Below are 17,292 nucleotides of genomic sequence, written 5' to 3'. Positions count from 1 at the left end.
AAGATCCAAGTTTGGTCCCTACATCAGGCAACTGACAACAGCTGTGGTGACTTGAATATACTTGGCCCAGGGAACAGCACTATTAGTAGGTGTGGCCTTGTTGGAGTAGGTATGGCTTTGTTGGAGGAAGTCGAGATGGGCTTGGAGACCCTTCTCCTACCTTTCTGGAAACAGTCTGCTCTTGGCTTCCTTTGGATGAAGATGTATTACTCTCACCTCTTCCTGTGCCATGCCTGCCTGGATGCTGCCATATTTTCTGCCTTGATGATAATGGACTAAACCTCTGAACCTGTAAGTCATCCCTAATTAAATGTTGTCCTTTATAAGAGTTGCCTTGGTTACCATGTCTGTTCATAGCAGTAAAACCCAAACTACAACAACGATCTATCACTCCAGCTGCAGGAAAACCTTGCACCCTTTTCTGGCCTGTGTAGGTACTCCCATACATATTTGTACACACACACACACACACACACACACACACACACACACACACACACACACACTGAAATAAAAAAAAATCTAGATAAGGTCTTGCTAGCTGTTTCATTCATCAGGCTAGATGGCCCACAAACTTCTCTTAATTTTTGTGCTTTTCTTTCTCATTCCTGGAGGATGCTGGGGTGGCAGGTGTGAATTCCTAATCCTGGCTTTGCCTTGGGTTCTGGGGATTTAAAGTCAGGTCTTTATGTTTTTGTAGTAAGTGCTTTACCAACTAAGTAATTTCCCCAGCCTGGCGGATTCCTCTTGAGAAACATGCATTCTATTTCTGAAATGCCAACACTCATCCAATCTAACCCTTTCCTCCAAAAAAAGTGGCGAGGTCTTTATGTAACTTCACAGAAAGCTAGGAAATACAGTTTATTCTACCTTAATAATTCGTGCATCACAATGAAATTGGGTATGGTGGCACACTCAACATCAACAGGAAGATGTTGAGTTGAAGCTAGCTTGAGCTTTATAACATGACCCTGTCTCATAAGATGTAAAAAAAGATAAAGATAGGTACATACAATATTAGATAGACATTGAGCATCAACACACTATAATCTATGATTCAGATATGTGGCTCCCTAAAAGAGGGCATTGGTTTAAAAATCACTCTGTGAATCCAGATGAGATAAAAGGTTTTAGTTATAGTTTATCATTGTAAATAAAGAATGGAAACAATTAGGAAGTCATCACCTCAGAGAAGCAACTCCATCCCCATAGCCTCCTTCACAGTATTAATCGTGCCTTTATTAGTTTATAGATATTGAAATATGTGTGTTAAATCATATGTTCTGCGTTCTTAGACTGCAGCAGTGACAAATGCAGGTTTTTCTTGAACATAGAGGAAAGTGGGTGTGTCAGTTGCTTATATTGTTACCAAGACAAAATCTGACAAGAAGGGATTTAAGGAAAGAACAGTTTATCCTGGTTTAGAACAGTTTGAGGGAGGACATTCCACCCTGGCGGGAAGGCGTGGTAACAAGAATAGGAGGCTGGCTTCACACTGCAGTCACGAAACGGCAGCAAATGCTTGTGTTTGGTTTGCCTTCTCCTCCTCATCAGTCAGAGACCCCAGCCCTCAGAGCAATTCCACACGTATTTTGAGGTAGTCTCCAAAACTCAATGGCCCCCATGTAGATAAACTCCTCACAGTCATGCCCAGAGATTTGTTTCCATGGTGATTTTAGGTTTCATCAAGTTGACAACCAAGATTAATCATCACAGTGAGAGAAAACAGGTAAGACACTGAGTAGAATGAACAGTGTGACTGGGGCTATAGCTCAGTGGTACAGCCCTAGCCCAGCATGATGGAAGTCTGATCTGCATCCTCGAAACTGTGTGAACTGCAGAATAAAATTCACATCCTTAGAGAGAAAAAGAAACAAAATGTATTTTCCAGTAGTCAGTGCTGTGAATAAATGGGGCTAGGGGAGGGGTAAGGAATCTTTTAAGTTAATATACCATGACCTTTTTTTGAGGATGAAATTTTTTAGTGTGTGAACAATAAAAGAAAGCTAGCCATAAAACAAGAGCAGCAAGCATGAATGATCTGAGGTAATACAACCTGGGTATGTGCAAAAGTTAATTAGCATCATTGAATTATTCAATGGTCATACAATGGTCAAACAGATAATCATAGGGGTGATTATCTGTTTATTATATTATTATTATTATTATTATTACCTATTTAGAGGTATTGCATACCAGTTGTCTTAGTTAGGGTTTCTATTGCTATGAAGAGACATCATGACTAAGGCAACTCTTAAAAAGATAAACATTTAATTGGGGCTGGCTTACAGTTTTCAGAGGTTTAGTTCATTATCATCATAGCAGGAAGCATGGCAGCATGCAGGCAGACATGGTGCTGGAGAAGGAGCTGAGAGGTCTACATCTTGATTCAAAGGCAACCAGGCATCCAGGAGGAAGCTCTTTTCTACAAGGAGTAGAACCTGAGCATAGGAGTCACACAGTGACAGATTTCCTCCAAAAAGGTCACACCTAATAGTAGCACACCTTATGGGCCAAGCATATTCAAACCACCATATTCCATTCCCTGGTCCTCAGGCTTGTTCCAACACATGAGTCTAAGGGGGTCACAGCATAATGCAAAATACAGTTAGTCCAACTTCAAAATACCCCATAGTCTACAATAGTCTCATCAATGTTTAAAATTCCAAAGTTCAAAGTCTGTCCTGAAATTCATGCAATCTCTTAACTGTAATCCCTTATAAAATCAAAATAAAAAAAAATCAGATCCCATACTTCCAACATATCATGGCACAGGATGTACATTCCCATTCCAAAACATCACAGAGAGGAAATACTGGACCAAAGCAAGAGCAAAAACCAGTTGGTCAAACTCCATGTTTCCATGTCTGATGTCAAGGTACTCTTCAGATCTCCAACTCCTTTCATCCTTGTTGACTGCTGTTGACAGATCTGGCACTTAGCAGAAACAAACTTCATGTTCTTGGGCTGGTTCCATTCCCTGTTAGCCACTTTCCTTAGTAGCTATCCCATGGCTCTGATATCTCTAACATTGTGGGGTATCGAAGGCAACTTCAACCTCACAGCTTCCTGTTCCAATGTCTGGGATCCACACATGATCTTCTGAGCTCCTCCAAAGGGCTTGGGTCACTTTTCCAGCTCTGCCCTCTGTAGCATTCTAGGTTCTGGTTGACTCCACGCCACTGCTGCTGCTGTTCTTTGTGATCATTCCACGGTACTGGCATTTCTAATTCTCTGGAGTCTTCTACAACAACTAGGCTTCACCAATAGCTTCTCATAGGCTCTCCTCATGGTGCCAAGGCTCAGCTTCTTTGCACGACCTCTCCAGTCCTGGGCTGTCAACTGCAACTGAGGCTGCACCTTCACTAATGGCCTTCCCTGGCTTCTCACAGTGCTGAGCCTCAGCTGCTCTTCATGACGCCTTCACACCTTCAAAACCAGTACCATCTGGGTGATTCTTACACATCACCAGTCCTGTAATCTAGGCTGGTTTTGAATTTCTGATTTTCTCGACTTTATCTCCCAAGTGTTGAGGTTACAGGTATATGTTATTATACCCAGGTCATTTATATTTTATAAAGATTAATAAAAAAAGATCATACTCTTACACGTAGTAGTTGAGGGACAATTCAGGGAGAGTAAGGAAAAGTCCAGGGAAAGGGAATACTTGAATATGACCAAAACCTGATATATTTATACTGATAAGATAGTGTGGCGAGTGTGGGGGGTACCCTTGAAGGCCATGCCAAGGTGTGCTGCTAAGAAAGTATGCCACACAACATATCTAGTGTAAGAGGTTTATGGAGACAAACAGGCAGAGGGAGAAAGAACAAGACAGGGAATGAGATAGAATGAATGAGACAAGGAGGAAACAGGAGAACAAGACAGACCCGGACTGAGGGAGAGATCTGGGGGGAGGGTGCTTTCACGCACCATGCCTGTCGCACTTGTTAAACTTTGCTGTGGGTGATGATGTAAGCTGCACTACATTCCTGAAGGCAGGCTGGTGGAAATGCTAGATTGCTGACATATTCATGGAACGGTCACAGGAAATCCACTGATATGCCCAAGTCCTTTCTCTAGGCCCTGTCAAAATGCACTATAGGCAGGATCCTTTCTTGTGTTCTCTCTCTCATGAAAATCTCTCTCTCAAGAAGTTAGGTGTTCCAATTATTTTCTTTGAGTTCTCCCTGTGGATCGAATTGTTGTAAGATCCTGAGATGGGTTTTGACACAGACATTCGTCTTTGACTGTTTTATTAAGACTTTTTTATGGGCCAGGTGTGGCAGCTCATGCCTTTAGTCCTAGCACACAGGAGGCAGAGACAGGCATATCTCTGTGAGTTTGAGGCTAACCTGGTCTACATAGTGAGTTCCAGAAGCTACATAGTGAGACCCTGTCTGGAAAAACAAGAGAGACTCATTCATATTTGTGCATAGAAATGAACGCTGGAGAGAGATACACAGAATTTAGGGCGATAATGAGCTATCCAAGAAGGAGCCTGTCAGCGGAACATAGTTAAACAAGTCAGGAATTGTAAAGGAAGACCAGCTGGGGAAAGGTAAGGAGAAGGCAGCAGACCATAAAAAATAGATGTGAATAAATGAAACCTAGGAGGTAAAGTTAATACTGTGGGGTTTTGCCATTTAAGAGCTGCAGAGATACAGGCATGCCAAGGAAAAACCCCTGTGTAGTTGAATCAATTTCAACTTATCCCTGTCAGGCTTACAAATGAGAGACTCCGACTGTGACTATGTTTTTTTATTTTTATTTTTTTTATTTTTATTTTTTGGCTTTGATAATCACTGGGTGGGTAACCCCTAATCTATTTTTCTAACTGCTGGACTGACTACTTCCTCAGCAGTGTACCCCAGATACTTGCTGTTTCTCTTGGTCATGTGCTCATGGTCCACCTCCTCTCACGGTGGCCTCCTCCTCTCTCCTGTGTCCTCCTTCTCCCTCTCCCTCTGTAACACACAACCAGGCTAACTCAAAACTCACCTAGCTCTAATCCCTCCAGTAATTGTCTGTACCATTTTTATTTAAGGAACAAAGTTTGTACAACAAAAGCTGGTAACTGAAAATTCACTCATAGGCAACTAGACCTTCCCATACAGAATTTATTATTATGGTACATAGCAACAGACGAAGCCTCAACACTCATGTATCTGAGGAGTGCAACTTCAGAGGGGTCTGCAGGCTGGGAGTAAGGGATAAGAAAGCATTGGCCATTGTCACTCATTCCAGTGATCTGTTAGTTAGAACATGATAACTGCAATGTGTTCTCCTCCCTTTCCACAGAAAGCATCTTTGGCTGGTCTCAGGGAAGAAGAAGGGCAGGGGTCACACTTGCTTTATATATATTAGAGAAATCACCTTTCAGCCCATTCGTCTTTTTACCTTGAAACCCAAGATGAAAGGCCTATCCAGTGGCCCTGAGGCAGGACTTCCTGTGCTCTGTCTGTATTCATCTGTAGCAACTTGCTCTAGCACAGACTTCTTCCCCCTTTCTCCTTAAAAGCCACTCCTGTAAAAACACCTGTTGCTGTCTTTGTCCCATTCAGAGGCATTTCCCCGCCTCCCCCCAGTCAATCTGCTTGTTCCTCAGGGGTAACAAATCTCCTTTGTGCTGAGAATTTGGTGTTTGAGTTTGTCTGTGCCAACTTCCAGGCCCCTTCAATCCCCAACCAAAAGAAATCACAGAACTACACCACGTGACGCAATTTTATCCCACTTCTCTTTGGTTCATTGTCCCTTTCAGTGATACTTTTACTACTCCAGACTTTCTACCTTATGTATTCCTAGTCACACCACCCTGCTCTAAAGGCTCTTAGCCCTGTGGCATCTCACCATACCACCTAGAAAGCATTTGAAAAATGCGAATGGCAGCGTTCAATCTCCAGAGACACTGATTTCATTAATCTAAGCCAGAGCTGGGGTGACAGCATTGTTTAATTTCCTCATGTCACTGCAGGGCTTTTCCTAGGGGGAAAAGAAAAGGCGCATTCACTTTTGCATACAGAGTAGACGAGGGTAATTTAAGAGTAAATTAATCTTCTCTCTGAGGTGGCGTTTGTCCTTTACTGCCTTAAAAGAAGATGGATGGTGTATTTGTGGGTTTGGGAATCTGAACTACAATGTGCATAGTCACCCTCTTTCTCACTAACAATTGCATAGCATCTGCCTACTTCTCTCACAACCAGGGGACAAGGAGAGAAGAGAAAGCAATGAGGAATAAGGAAGAAAGGCTAGGGAGCAGGATGTGAGTATTGTGGGGACAGGAGGTGGCAAGTCATGTACACTGGGGGCATAGCTAGTGTGTGTGTGTGTGTGTGTGTGTGTGTGTGTGTAATTCACTGTATTTAATTAAGGTTATTTGCATGAGCAGAGGTTGAGAAGTTCTGAGGAGTAGGACTTCCCCTCCCCCCTGTGACCTTAACTGCCAATAGCTGTTCAAAAAGGGCTAAAAATATTATTTTTCATAGGATCTTTGAGACCAATGAAATTTTCTTTGTTGTTTGCAATATGCATGCTTTGTGTTTTGAGAGTAGGGCACCTGGGTCTTAAAGCATTTACCTTTAGGGCAGTGGGTTAGTTACAGTTGGTTAAGGTGTTTACCTTCAGGGCAGTGGGTTAGTTACAGTTGGTTAAGGTGTTTACCTTCAGGACAGTGGGTTAGTTACAGTTGGTTAAGGTGTTTACCTTCAGGACAGTGGGTTAGTTACAGTTGGTTAAGGTGTTTACCTTCAGGGCAGTGGGTTGGTTACAGTTGATGAAAGCCACTGTTTCCTACAAGAAAAGAAAATGATGAATTATATTCCAAGTTCTGTGTGATCTTCAGGCCTGGAAAGGAGACCTAATCAAGCATCATTGACTGATCTGAAGATGAGCAGAAAAGAGTTGGAGATAAAAAAAATCAAGAGTTTTGATTAAGAAATACTTTGATGCACATTACTAGATCTGTAAGTGGAGATGTCAAGAAGACAGCTGATATAATCTGGGTGGCCAGGGATGAAGATGTGACCCATTAGCATATAAGGCGGTGTTAAGATGGTGGGAGTGGTCACATTAGAAAACTACAGGAAGATGGAGGTGAAGGGGAACTCCTGAGTCTGAGACCCAGCCCAAACTGTCTTTGTGAGTCCTGCAACTGAAGAGGCAGAAGCGGCATCTCAGTGAGGAGACAGAAACATCTGGAAAGAGGAATGCCAGGGAAGTGCAGCATTGTGGAGACTGTGGTATTGATAAGTGGGCAAAGGCTTGTAAGAAGGCAAGAAATGTCGGAATCAGGAAGTCTTGTTTTATTACGTGGTCCACTGGAAAACATAAAGTTCGGTTTTTCTCACACAGTTTCCTTGCCTTTTTTGTAACTGTAAAGATATCCCTAATTTTTGTTCCAGTTGCCATTCTTGCTGGTGCAGTCTAGACTTTGGGGGTAGGGTTTAGTAGATTTTCTTTTCTAGATGGACAGATGGTTCTTTCCGAGATGTAGGGCTAAGTCTGTTGCTGGTTTGGGCATTCCAACAGTGGAGTAGTTGTCTGCCTTTCCTGACTTTATAGATTTCTCCCTTTGGGAGAGTTGCTGGATGTTTTATTTACTTATTATTTTTTTAATCACTTGACAAATGAAAACCAGTTCAGGGGCTGGTGGGAAGGCTAGCAGGTTAAAGCACTTGCCAGCCAAACCTGGCGACATGTGTTCAATCCCTGGGATCCACATGGTGGAAGAAGAGATGCAACTTTCTAGAGTTGTCCTCTGTTCTGGACAGTTTTATGTAGACATGATACAAGGTGAAGTCTTCTGAGAGAAAGGAGCCTCAGTTAAGAAAATGTCTCTGTGAGATAGGGTTATAGGTCCGCCCGTAAGTCATTTTCTCATAGAGATTGATGGGGGCGTGTCTTATTAATTTGGTAAATCCCTGCCCCCAGCTTTGTCTGGGTCAGCCTGAGTGTGTTTTATCTTTAAGCCACAAACCCCAAAATTATGCACGCCAATTAGCATGCGTTTTGTTCAAGCATGGGGCTTGGGGAGGAACCAGCAGCTCTGCTAAAAAACCAATTCTTCCCACCTCCTAATCTCATGTCATGGTGTGTGTTCTCCCTTGGAGAACCTCCAGTTAATGTTTAATAGTGAGTGCGAGCCTGCAGGCTGGACACCATCTCTTATGAGTGCAAGTTGCTTGTCACCCGACAAAAGGCTCTGGATTTTTGAATGAAAGACACATGCACGCAGCCTTATTTTTAATATGCCTTAAGCAACTCAATGGCTGGGCCACTCCCAAACTTCCATGTTGCTAACACCTCCCCTCTGATACTCATAAATTATTACTTACTAAAATCTATATGCCTTCTTTGTTACCCCAGACCCAGTGGGGGAGAAGCTCTCCTCTGACTCTCACATGGCTGGATGCTCTCTCTCCTGCAGCTCTCAAGCCTGATCCTCCTGCTTCCTCAGCATGGCTATTCTAAATCCATCGTCTTTCCTGGGTTTCCTTGTCCAGGAAACCTAAAGTCCCGCCTCTGTCTCCCTGCCCAGCTATTGGACACTGGCAATTTTATTTACCAATTAGAACCAATTGGGGGCAGGTGTCTTACATGCAGATGTTCAGGTTCCTGTGTAATTTGGGAACCCAGTTAACATACTATAAGCAAGAAACCAAATACACAACAGGGTAGATAGGGCTCAGCCTATTGTGGGCAGTGCCATCCCCGGGCTGGTGGTCCTGCATTCTGTTAGGAAGCAGCTGAGCAAGCCATGAAGAACAAGCCAGGAAGCTGCACCCCTCCATGGTCCTACCTCTACAATAGTTCCTGCATCAAGGTTCCTGCCCGATTGAGTTCCTGTCCTGTCATCCTTCGGTGATGAACAGAGATATGAAAGTGTGAGCCAAGAAACTTGCTTTTTGGTCATGGTGTTTTGTCACAGAAATAGAAACTCTAAGAGATCCTCTGACTTCACATGCCCCATAAGTACACATGCACACACATAAATGCCAAAAATAAAGGAGGGTACCTTCATATCTGTCCAATGAGTCTCCTTCCAAGCTTTAGGGCACCTCGTAAGGACTTACACGTATCCTTCCTTTTCCCTTCTTTGAAGCCTCCATGACTATTTCTGAAGTCTCCCTTTCTTCCTGATGAACCCTTCTCTATTTATCCTATTTTGTTAGCTGACGATGTCATTTGTAGCCAGAATTGAACATTAATTTATAATGTTAGCACAGGACAGGTGGAGGCAGGAGGAACGTGGAGTCCTTACAGTGTACTTAAGGCTGTTCTGGCCTCAGGAGACTCTGTCTCAAATGATCTAAAAACCGAAATAAAAAAAGATCTAACTTTGATGAATTTGTTTTCTCCTTCTGTTGTTCATAGCCACTGATTTTCTATTGAGATGCCACCATCCTTGCATCTTGGCATCTTGGGTTCTGTTTTTTGATATGGGCAGCCTCTGATATATATATATATATACATGCATTTCAAAGCATTGCTTGATTTTCAACTATTAGTATAGATAAAATTGAAAACAAAAAGGTGAAAATGTGATTAGTAGGATTATATATTCTGAGTTCAGAAAGTTAGTTAGGTGATATTGTTAACCAAAAACAAAACAAGTTGAAACAAATGAAAGTAAAAGCAAAAATAAATTAAAGCTAAGAAAAAGTTATGAAAAGATTTTATATTGGTAAAAAATAGTGCTATTTTAATATAGGATTGTTAATGGTAGTTATCTTGGCTATTGTAGAGATGTTTTATTTTGGAGTGTATGAACTATTCTAAATAAGCACATTTTTTGGGGGGGGGGGAATAAAACAAACTAAAAGAAATAGCAACACTCCTTCTCTTCCCTCCAAAAATGTTTCTTAAAGGCAGAGGAGCATTCGTTTTCACACGAATTAGTTTTAGGGGTAAACTAATCGAATTTGAAACTTGAGTAAAGGCAAGAAATGGCATGAATGCAGTCAAGTAGTTTGCTTTCTCTCTTTTCATTTATTTTATCTTACTTTTTTACAAAAAGATTTTTTTATTTCATGTATATGAGTACACTGTTGCTGTCTTCAGACACTCTAGAAGAGGGCATCCAGTCCCATTACAGATAGTTGTGAGCCACCATGTGGTTGCTGGGAACTGAACTTAGGACCTCTGGAGGGGCAGTCAGTGCTTTTAACCACTAAACCATCTCTCCAGCCCTTTATCTTACTTTTTGTGACAGTCTTCTTGTGTAGCTAAGACTATTACAGAACTTCCTATGTAGCCCAGGCTAGCTTTGAACTTAGGACTCAGCTGTTGAAGGCATTTATGAAGATTCTGTGATTCGGGAGAATAAATTTTAATAATGATAACACCAGCAATAAGATCAATTTTTTTGAGACAAGGTTTTTTGTAGCCTAGGTTGGCCTTGAACTTTCCGTATAACTGAGGACAACATTGACTCTTCCTGACTCCATCTCCCAAGTCTTAGGATTCTAGGAGTGCCCTGCCACATAGCACCAAGCAAAACTAGTAGTTGTACATGCATTTATTTAGTTTTCTTAATGTGTTAGACACTAGGCCTAGGAGTTCAGGTTCATAGTTATCCCTTGGTGTTCCTAGAAGATGGTTCTAAGCTATCCCTAGATGCCAATTCCTCATATAAAATGGGGGGGGGGTGAGTAGTATAGAACCTATGTCTATCTCAAGGGAATAATAAGAAAAAGTACATATATACTTAGTATAGATACAATTCTTTGTGAAGTAATTCAGTTTGCAGTTGATAGGATATACAGAAGTAAACCCCCAGTTGCAGAGCCAATCATATTGTTTCATTTAATTCCCACACCAATCCATTATGTATACATTTATTTATTAAAAGTATTAAACACTTACAATGTTCTATGTATTAAATGATTACAGCAATAACATACTTATTGTCTCTGATTTCACAGACTTAACCTCTAATGAGGGAAACAGATATTAAAAATAAATATTCAATGACATGTGATAAGCAGCATGGAAAGTTTAAGAGACTAATAAGGAAGCCCACTTTAGGTAGACTGCAATGGAAAGGTCTTTTATAGAAGCTGATGTATTTAAGCTGAGGCCTAAAGTATAGGAAGAACCCAACAGGCAGAAGAAGGGCCTTGGGGTATATGTCAGTGATTGTAATATGGAGAACTTTCTTTTTTGATAGAGGAGCTAAAAGGTCACAGAGGTCAAACAGAGAATGGGAAGAGTGAAGTTAGCAGAGTCTGGGGATGTGTCAGACCATCCAGTGCCAGACACTTCACATTTAACCAAAATACCATGTTGTCTCTGCAGCCAATCACATCCCTCTGCCTTCTAGAAGGAGAAATGATTACTTGCTGAATCATAATCTGTCCGTCAAAACTCTGATTGTTTAGTTATCAGAGAGCAAGCAGCCCGTGGGTGTGTTATCCAACGCAGGATTTGTTCTGGATTTGATTGGAATGCAGTCTTGGGGTTATGTACTACAGCTCTTGCTACCCCTGAAACATCTGACATTTTTATGAAGGATCCAGTCTGAAGTGACAACCCTGGGTATCCGGATCCCATTGCCAGTTGGAAACCACACCTCTGTTCTCGTCCAAGGGATCAGTAGATGTGTTCTGCTTGGATTTCTTTAAAGTCTTTCACCAACTTGATGTCCTTAAGAGTATTCGGCCTAGGAGACATGGGCTTATTTTATGAGGAGAGAAATGAAGTAGATTAATAGAGATCATAGCCATACCCTTCCCTCCATGGCTGTAGCGAGGACAGGAGAGTCCTGATGGTTAGATGGCTACTGATGGCATGAGGCAGGGTTAAAAAATAAGTAGGTTAATTATAACAGGTGATCTCAACATAAGATAAGTTAAAATGTTCTCTATTTATTTATTTAGCTATTTTATTTATGTATCTATTTAGTGTGAGTGAGTGTGTGTGTGTATGCATGTGTGTGTGTGTGTGTTTGTGTGCTTCTGCCACAGGGGACAACTTGTGGGAGCTTGTTATCTCCTACACTGTGGGTCCTGGGGATTGAACTCAGGTCATCAGGTTTATTGAAAACTGCCTGTTACCCACTGAGTCATCTCACCTGCCCCAAGATAACTTTTTATATTTTGGTAATGTTCTAAGACTTTCTTTCTTTCTTTCTTTCTTTTTTTAAAGTGGTATTTAGATATCTGTCAGATGGACCTTTTATTTTCATTTGTAAGATAATATGTTTGGGAGAGGAATAAAAATACAAGAAGATAGTGGCTGGCAAGATGGCTCAGTGAATGAGAGTGCTTGCTGAGCAAGCAGGAGGATGTGAGTTCAAATCCCCAGACCTCCTGTAGAAAGCTTTCATATGCTTTTAATGCCGACACTCCAGGGGTCCAAAGCAGGAGGATTTTTTGGGCTTTCTGGCCACAGGCTTAGCTTCAGGTTCAGCAAGAGGCACTGTTTTGTGGGAGTAAGATGGAATGGTAGGACAGGGCACTGGATGGGATTATTCCCATTCCTACACACATGAGCACAAACCACACACTACATTACACACATATATGCAGATATACAAAATAAAAGAAGATAAAGCAGTCACGGATTTACCTCTCTGCAGTGATTGACTATGGAGTAAATTGTCATGGAGTCATTTTTTATAGGTTTTGGGATTTTCATTTCCTGTAAACAACAAATGAACGAACAAAAGAGTCATATGCAATTGGCTCACACAGAGACACAGAGGTCCGTGCGTGCATATATCTTGGGGAAAGGTAGTGTGACAAAAAAGAAAGAAAGAAAGAGAGAGAGAGAGAGAGAGAGAGAGAGAGAGAGAGAGAGAGAGAGAGAGAGAGAGAGAGAGAGAGAAAGGAAAAAGGAAAGAACCAGCATGCCAAGAGGAGTTGGGGACCCAATCTCTACAAGTTCAAACCTGTGATGTTTTAGCAACATTCTCCAAGAAACAGAAAAGCAACCGAAATAAAATATCAACGTCCCAGCAACGCAAAGCAATGTCCCAGACGAGCCCAACAGAAAGGCAGAGTCGGTGGAGGGATGCGAACATTTTTGTCTTGCTCCTTTGCCTTTAAGGACTTACACGCCAGATGGTTATGGACTGCACTGGATCTTTTGTCTTAGACTTTGCTAGCTATAACTGGAGCCACCTACTCTGCCTGCTCCATTTATCCCCGTTATTCTAATGGCCTAGTTACCAGGTTGTAGCTGGGAACCAGAAGTATAGGAACTCCCAGTTTTAAGAATGGCTCTCCTGAACCACCAACCAGAGAGCATGTATCTAGGACCTGGGCGCCATACACATGTGTAACAGATGTGCAGCTTGGTCTTCATGTGGACCCCTAACAGCAGGAGCAGGGATAATCTCTGACTCTGTTGCCTGCCTTTGGTTCCCTTTCCCTTAACTGGGCTGCCATGTCCAGCCTCAATAGGAAAAGATGCGCCTAGTCCTACCACAGCTTGATATGCCAAGGTGGGTTGATACCCATGGGAGGCCTCTCCTCTGACAGAAAGGGGATGGGGGCGTGAAAGTGAGAGGGTGGGACTGGGAAGAGAGGAGGGAGGGGAAGCTGTGATTGGGATGTAAAAGAAATCAAATAAATGCAAACAAATTAATGAACAAAAGGAAAGAAAAAACAAACAAAACGAATGGTTCTCTGGATACACAAAGAAATCCCCAGGTCCTAGGTGAATCTGTACATACGTTTTGATACTTAAAATTAATGAAGGAATATTTAGAGAATAATTTAGACGCTAGAAGCTGATGAATGGACTGGCGATCCCAGTTTTGGGTTGTTGGCGAACAATCTCCCAGCAGGAGTTGGGAACGGTAAATGGGCAAAAAATGTGAATGCTTCCACTGTCTTCTCCTTTAGGAGCTTACCCAACAAATCCTGTGTCTGCTGGGCCAGAGGTGTTTGCTTGGGGGAATCCAAGACTTCTGGCTGGGTTGTTGCTTCACTTCCAATATTTCAAGAATACCACGTTCTTTAGGCTTTTTTTTTTTTCCAGAAGACTTGAGAACTGGCTCCCCAGTCTATCTACTTATTTAGAAAAGTGCCCCCATTCAAGGGTAGTGGGGACCCTGGTGCTTGACCAAGGCCATCCTCCTATGTGGGAGTTCTCTTCTGTAGTTCGTTCCCTTTGCTGTGGAGGGGTTATGGTCCTTGGTCCTTTTCTCTCTTGAGACACTACTCTAAGCTCTCACAGAACCCCACTTCCTGCATGACACCTCCCCCCAGATTATACTTTCCTCTGGTCTAGTCAAGTGTGGTGAAGGAAAAGGAGAGGCTCAAATTTGTATTTTCAGGCAGGTTACGGCTACCCTGAAGACCGACTGACGTGGTAAACAGACAGAGAGCGCTGAGAAGCGAGTGAGGGAAAGCATTACCTTAGAGGCCATCAGGGCAGACACTGGGTGGTCAGCCCTGCAGTTGCCTTCTCCAACAATGAAGGCTGACGATCATGGCGACATACACAATAGCAACAGCAACAACGGAGAACAGAGCTGAGAGGGCTCACCTGCACTGGACGAGTGACTTGTGCGTACACAGTGTTCCCTGGAGAGCCTGGAGTGTCTGTGCTATGAGAGGAATCTATGGCTAACACACAGACCAAAGGGACAGCTGTCAGTGGAAGGACTCGGGGCAACTCTGCACAGGACCTTGGGTCTTGCTGGTCTCTAGAGCACCTCCTCCAAAGCAGTTTTTTCAAGCTTGACCCTCCTCTAAGGACGCTCTCTCCACTTTCCAATCTTTGGAGTTCAGTGCTAAACAAGAACTATTGTATGGTCTGCCTACCCTCTTTTTGCGTGAGAGTGTGGGTGGCATTCTTATGATTCAGTTTCAGTGACTCCCCCATGTCAACACCTTTGAAGGACTAAATACCACAGTCTGTGAGATCTCTGGAGACAGTTTTCACAGCCCTGTCTGACAGATTTGACAATTTTAGAGATGAGGGATTTCGGGCTCAAGGGTGCTTAGCAGACTTGTACAAAGTCACTTAGGAAGCAGAGGGATAGGAGCTGGAATGCAGGTCTTCTGACCTCTGAACCTGTGCCCTCGATTCAACAATGGTATCTTTAACTATGATCCATGGGACGAGACTCAGACAATGAGCTTGCATCCATCTCTTTCTCAGCATCTATCCACTGTCTCAACCTTAGCTGATTCTCAGTGGGATAGTCACAGAGCCCAGTTTTGACTGTTCCATGCTCAAGTCCTAGTCTGTCACCTGCTGGGTGACAGTGCATGGGTCCTTTTGCTGGGACTTGTGTTCTCCATCAGAAAGGAAGTTAACACTTTTGACCTTGCTATAGAAAGTGTCATGCCCCTTACATGGAGGAATGCTATAGGTCTCGTGGTTATAGGGCAGCCTTTCTGACACCACAGGATCCAGCTTTGATTTCTCTCCTCTCTCACTGTTTATTACTCTGGCCAGTCGCTCTTCTCTTTCTTTGGTTTTTTCGTTTTTTTTTTTGTTTTTGTTTTTTTTTTTGTTTTTGTTTTTGTTTTTTTTTGGATTTGGTTTTTTCGAGACAGGGTTTCTCTGTATAGCCCTGGCTGTCCTGGAACTCACTCTGTAGACCAGGCTGGCCTCGAACTCAGAAATCCACCTGCCTCTGCCTCCCAGAGTGCTGGGATTACAGGCATGTGCCACCACCGCCCAGCCCCTCTTCTCTTTCATTTACCTCTCCCTGTCTGCTTTATGTTTTGTTTAAGAGGCTGAATGCTCACCTGCATGTTGGCTGGTCAAAGGAAGAGAACCTGGGAAATGAAAGCAGGAAGATAGAACACATGAGTTCAGTGTGAGAACATTTTCTCCATCTTTCTCCGCCAGTCATCTTGCAACAGGTCTCAAATCAAGCACGGGTGAGCAAGTGGATCCAGAGGCTAGGTCCTGCTTTTCTCAGTAGGATACCTCCCTTGAAATATTAACAGAAGCCTGGCCACATGCTGGGGGCCATTCCAGTGGACCAATTCAGCCAGAGTGTCCATCCTCCCTTGACCCTTGGCAACCAGAGGCCCCAGACTCTAAATAGCTACAGTCTTACAGAAGATAGAAGAAAGCAGAAGGTAAACATACCTCTTCTTCTCCTCCAAACATATATGCCCACACATACAAAGATGAGTATAAGCACAGCCATGCTTATTGAAATTGTAATTGCAAGCCATACTGTATTCCAGCGTGTATTAGTTAAAACACCTGAAAAGAAGAATTAAAAAAAAAAAGTTGAACTTCTTAGGGTACAGAGAATGAGGGCTCTTTCCAGTTTGTTTCAGAGCACCTCTTCAGTCTCTTCTGGGCTGTCTATAGAGGCGAGATATGGTCATTTCTATGCTCAGTCTGGGAGGGTCTGTCAGACTTTCTGAGAGGCAGGACAGGTAGGGCCTGGCTGAGGTAGGAGAAAGCCATCCTGACTTCTGAGGTCTTGCTCTTGCAAGAGGACTTGGGGAGGGAGAGAAGAGAAGAAGAAGAAGGAGGAGGAAGAGGAGGAGGAGGAGGAGGAAGAAGAAGAAGAAGAAGAGGAAGAGGAAGAAAAGAAGAAGAAGAGGAGGAGGAAGAGGAGAAGAGGAGGAGGAAGGGGTAGAAGAGGAAGAGGAAGAGGAAGAGGAAGAGGAAGAGGAAGAGGAAGAGGAAGAGGAAGGTTAACAGAGGCAGAGAGTTTTAGAGCCTGCCTGGTCCAGTCCACAGCAGTTTGGCTACTCTGGTAAACCTCTGTCCAGGCAGTCGTGTAGGCCATGAAGCCTCACCATAACACTACCTAGCTGTTGAGGCTTCCAGGAAGACCTAAGGCAGGTGTTACCTTTGCAGAGATTCTGGGTAGAGACGGAGACTGACAAATTGCTAACAGCATTCTCAGCTCTGCAGATGTAAGTCTGGTCACTGGAATTCCTTGGGTCCCAAGAGATAGTGACATTTGGTTCCCCTAAAGAGATGTTGTTTTCTGCGGCTTGCCACTCAACTGAGACAGTCTGGTTTGGATTCTTCACAAGGCAGGCCAGGTGCATCTGGCAGGTCCCATTCTCTAGCAGGAGAGTATGGTTGGCAATTTCTAAGCTATGTAGCCGGTCTACATAAAGAGAAAAGACCTTAGTTAAGGACTCGTGGCTTCGCTGATCAACCTGTGGAAAACACCCCTTACCAGCCTGTCTTTTCATTTGATGGGTTTATGTGCGTATATAGTAGTACGTGTGCAAGAGGGTATGGGTTCATGCTCACACGCATGTGGAGGTCAGAGGTTGGTGCTGGGTGTCTGCCTCTGTCACTCCTTACCTTATTCTTTGGGACAGGCTCTCTCACGGAACTTCCCTGTTGGTT

General features: G+C 43.1%; 1 protein-coding gene across 6 annotated transcripts in view; it reads right to left on the bottom strand.

Annotated features, from left to right (window-relative positions):
* Positions 1–2,252: 2,252 nt before the first annotated feature.
* Slamf6 (SLAM family member 6) overlaps positions 2,253–17,292 on the bottom strand; it is a 32,085-nt gene continuing 17,045 nt past the window's right edge. The window contains exons 3-9 of one of the 6 annotated variants that reach the window (XM_052201142.1): positions 16,778–17,044; positions 16,057–16,176; positions 15,708–15,737; positions 14,494–14,573; positions 12,568–12,639; positions 6,745–6,789; positions 2,253–5,982 (exon numbers count right to left, since the gene is read on the bottom strand). In XM_052201142.1, the coding sequence (XP_052057102.1) occupies positions 5,923–5,982; positions 6,745–6,789; positions 12,568–12,639; positions 14,494–14,573; positions 15,708–15,737; positions 16,057–16,176; positions 16,778–17,044 (674 nt within the window). In that variant the 3' untranslated portion in view covers positions 2,253–5,922. Of the gene's footprint in view, positions 5,983–6,702; positions 6,790–10,498; positions 11,674–12,567; positions 12,640–14,493; positions 14,574–15,707; positions 15,738–16,056; positions 16,177–16,777; positions 17,045–17,292 lie in introns of those variants that run through there. The other 5 variants (XM_052201144.1, XM_052201145.1, XM_052201146.1 and 2 more) reach the window with 5 other exon arrangements.

The sequence above is a fragment of the Apodemus sylvaticus genome, chromosome 12, assembly GCF_947179515.1.
Source record: "Apodemus sylvaticus chromosome 12, mApoSyl1.1, whole genome shotgun sequence".
NCBI classification, from domain to species: Eukaryota; Metazoa; Chordata; class Mammalia; order Rodentia; family Muridae; genus Apodemus; species Apodemus sylvaticus.
This window is presented reverse-complemented; position numbering and strand designations above follow the sequence as displayed.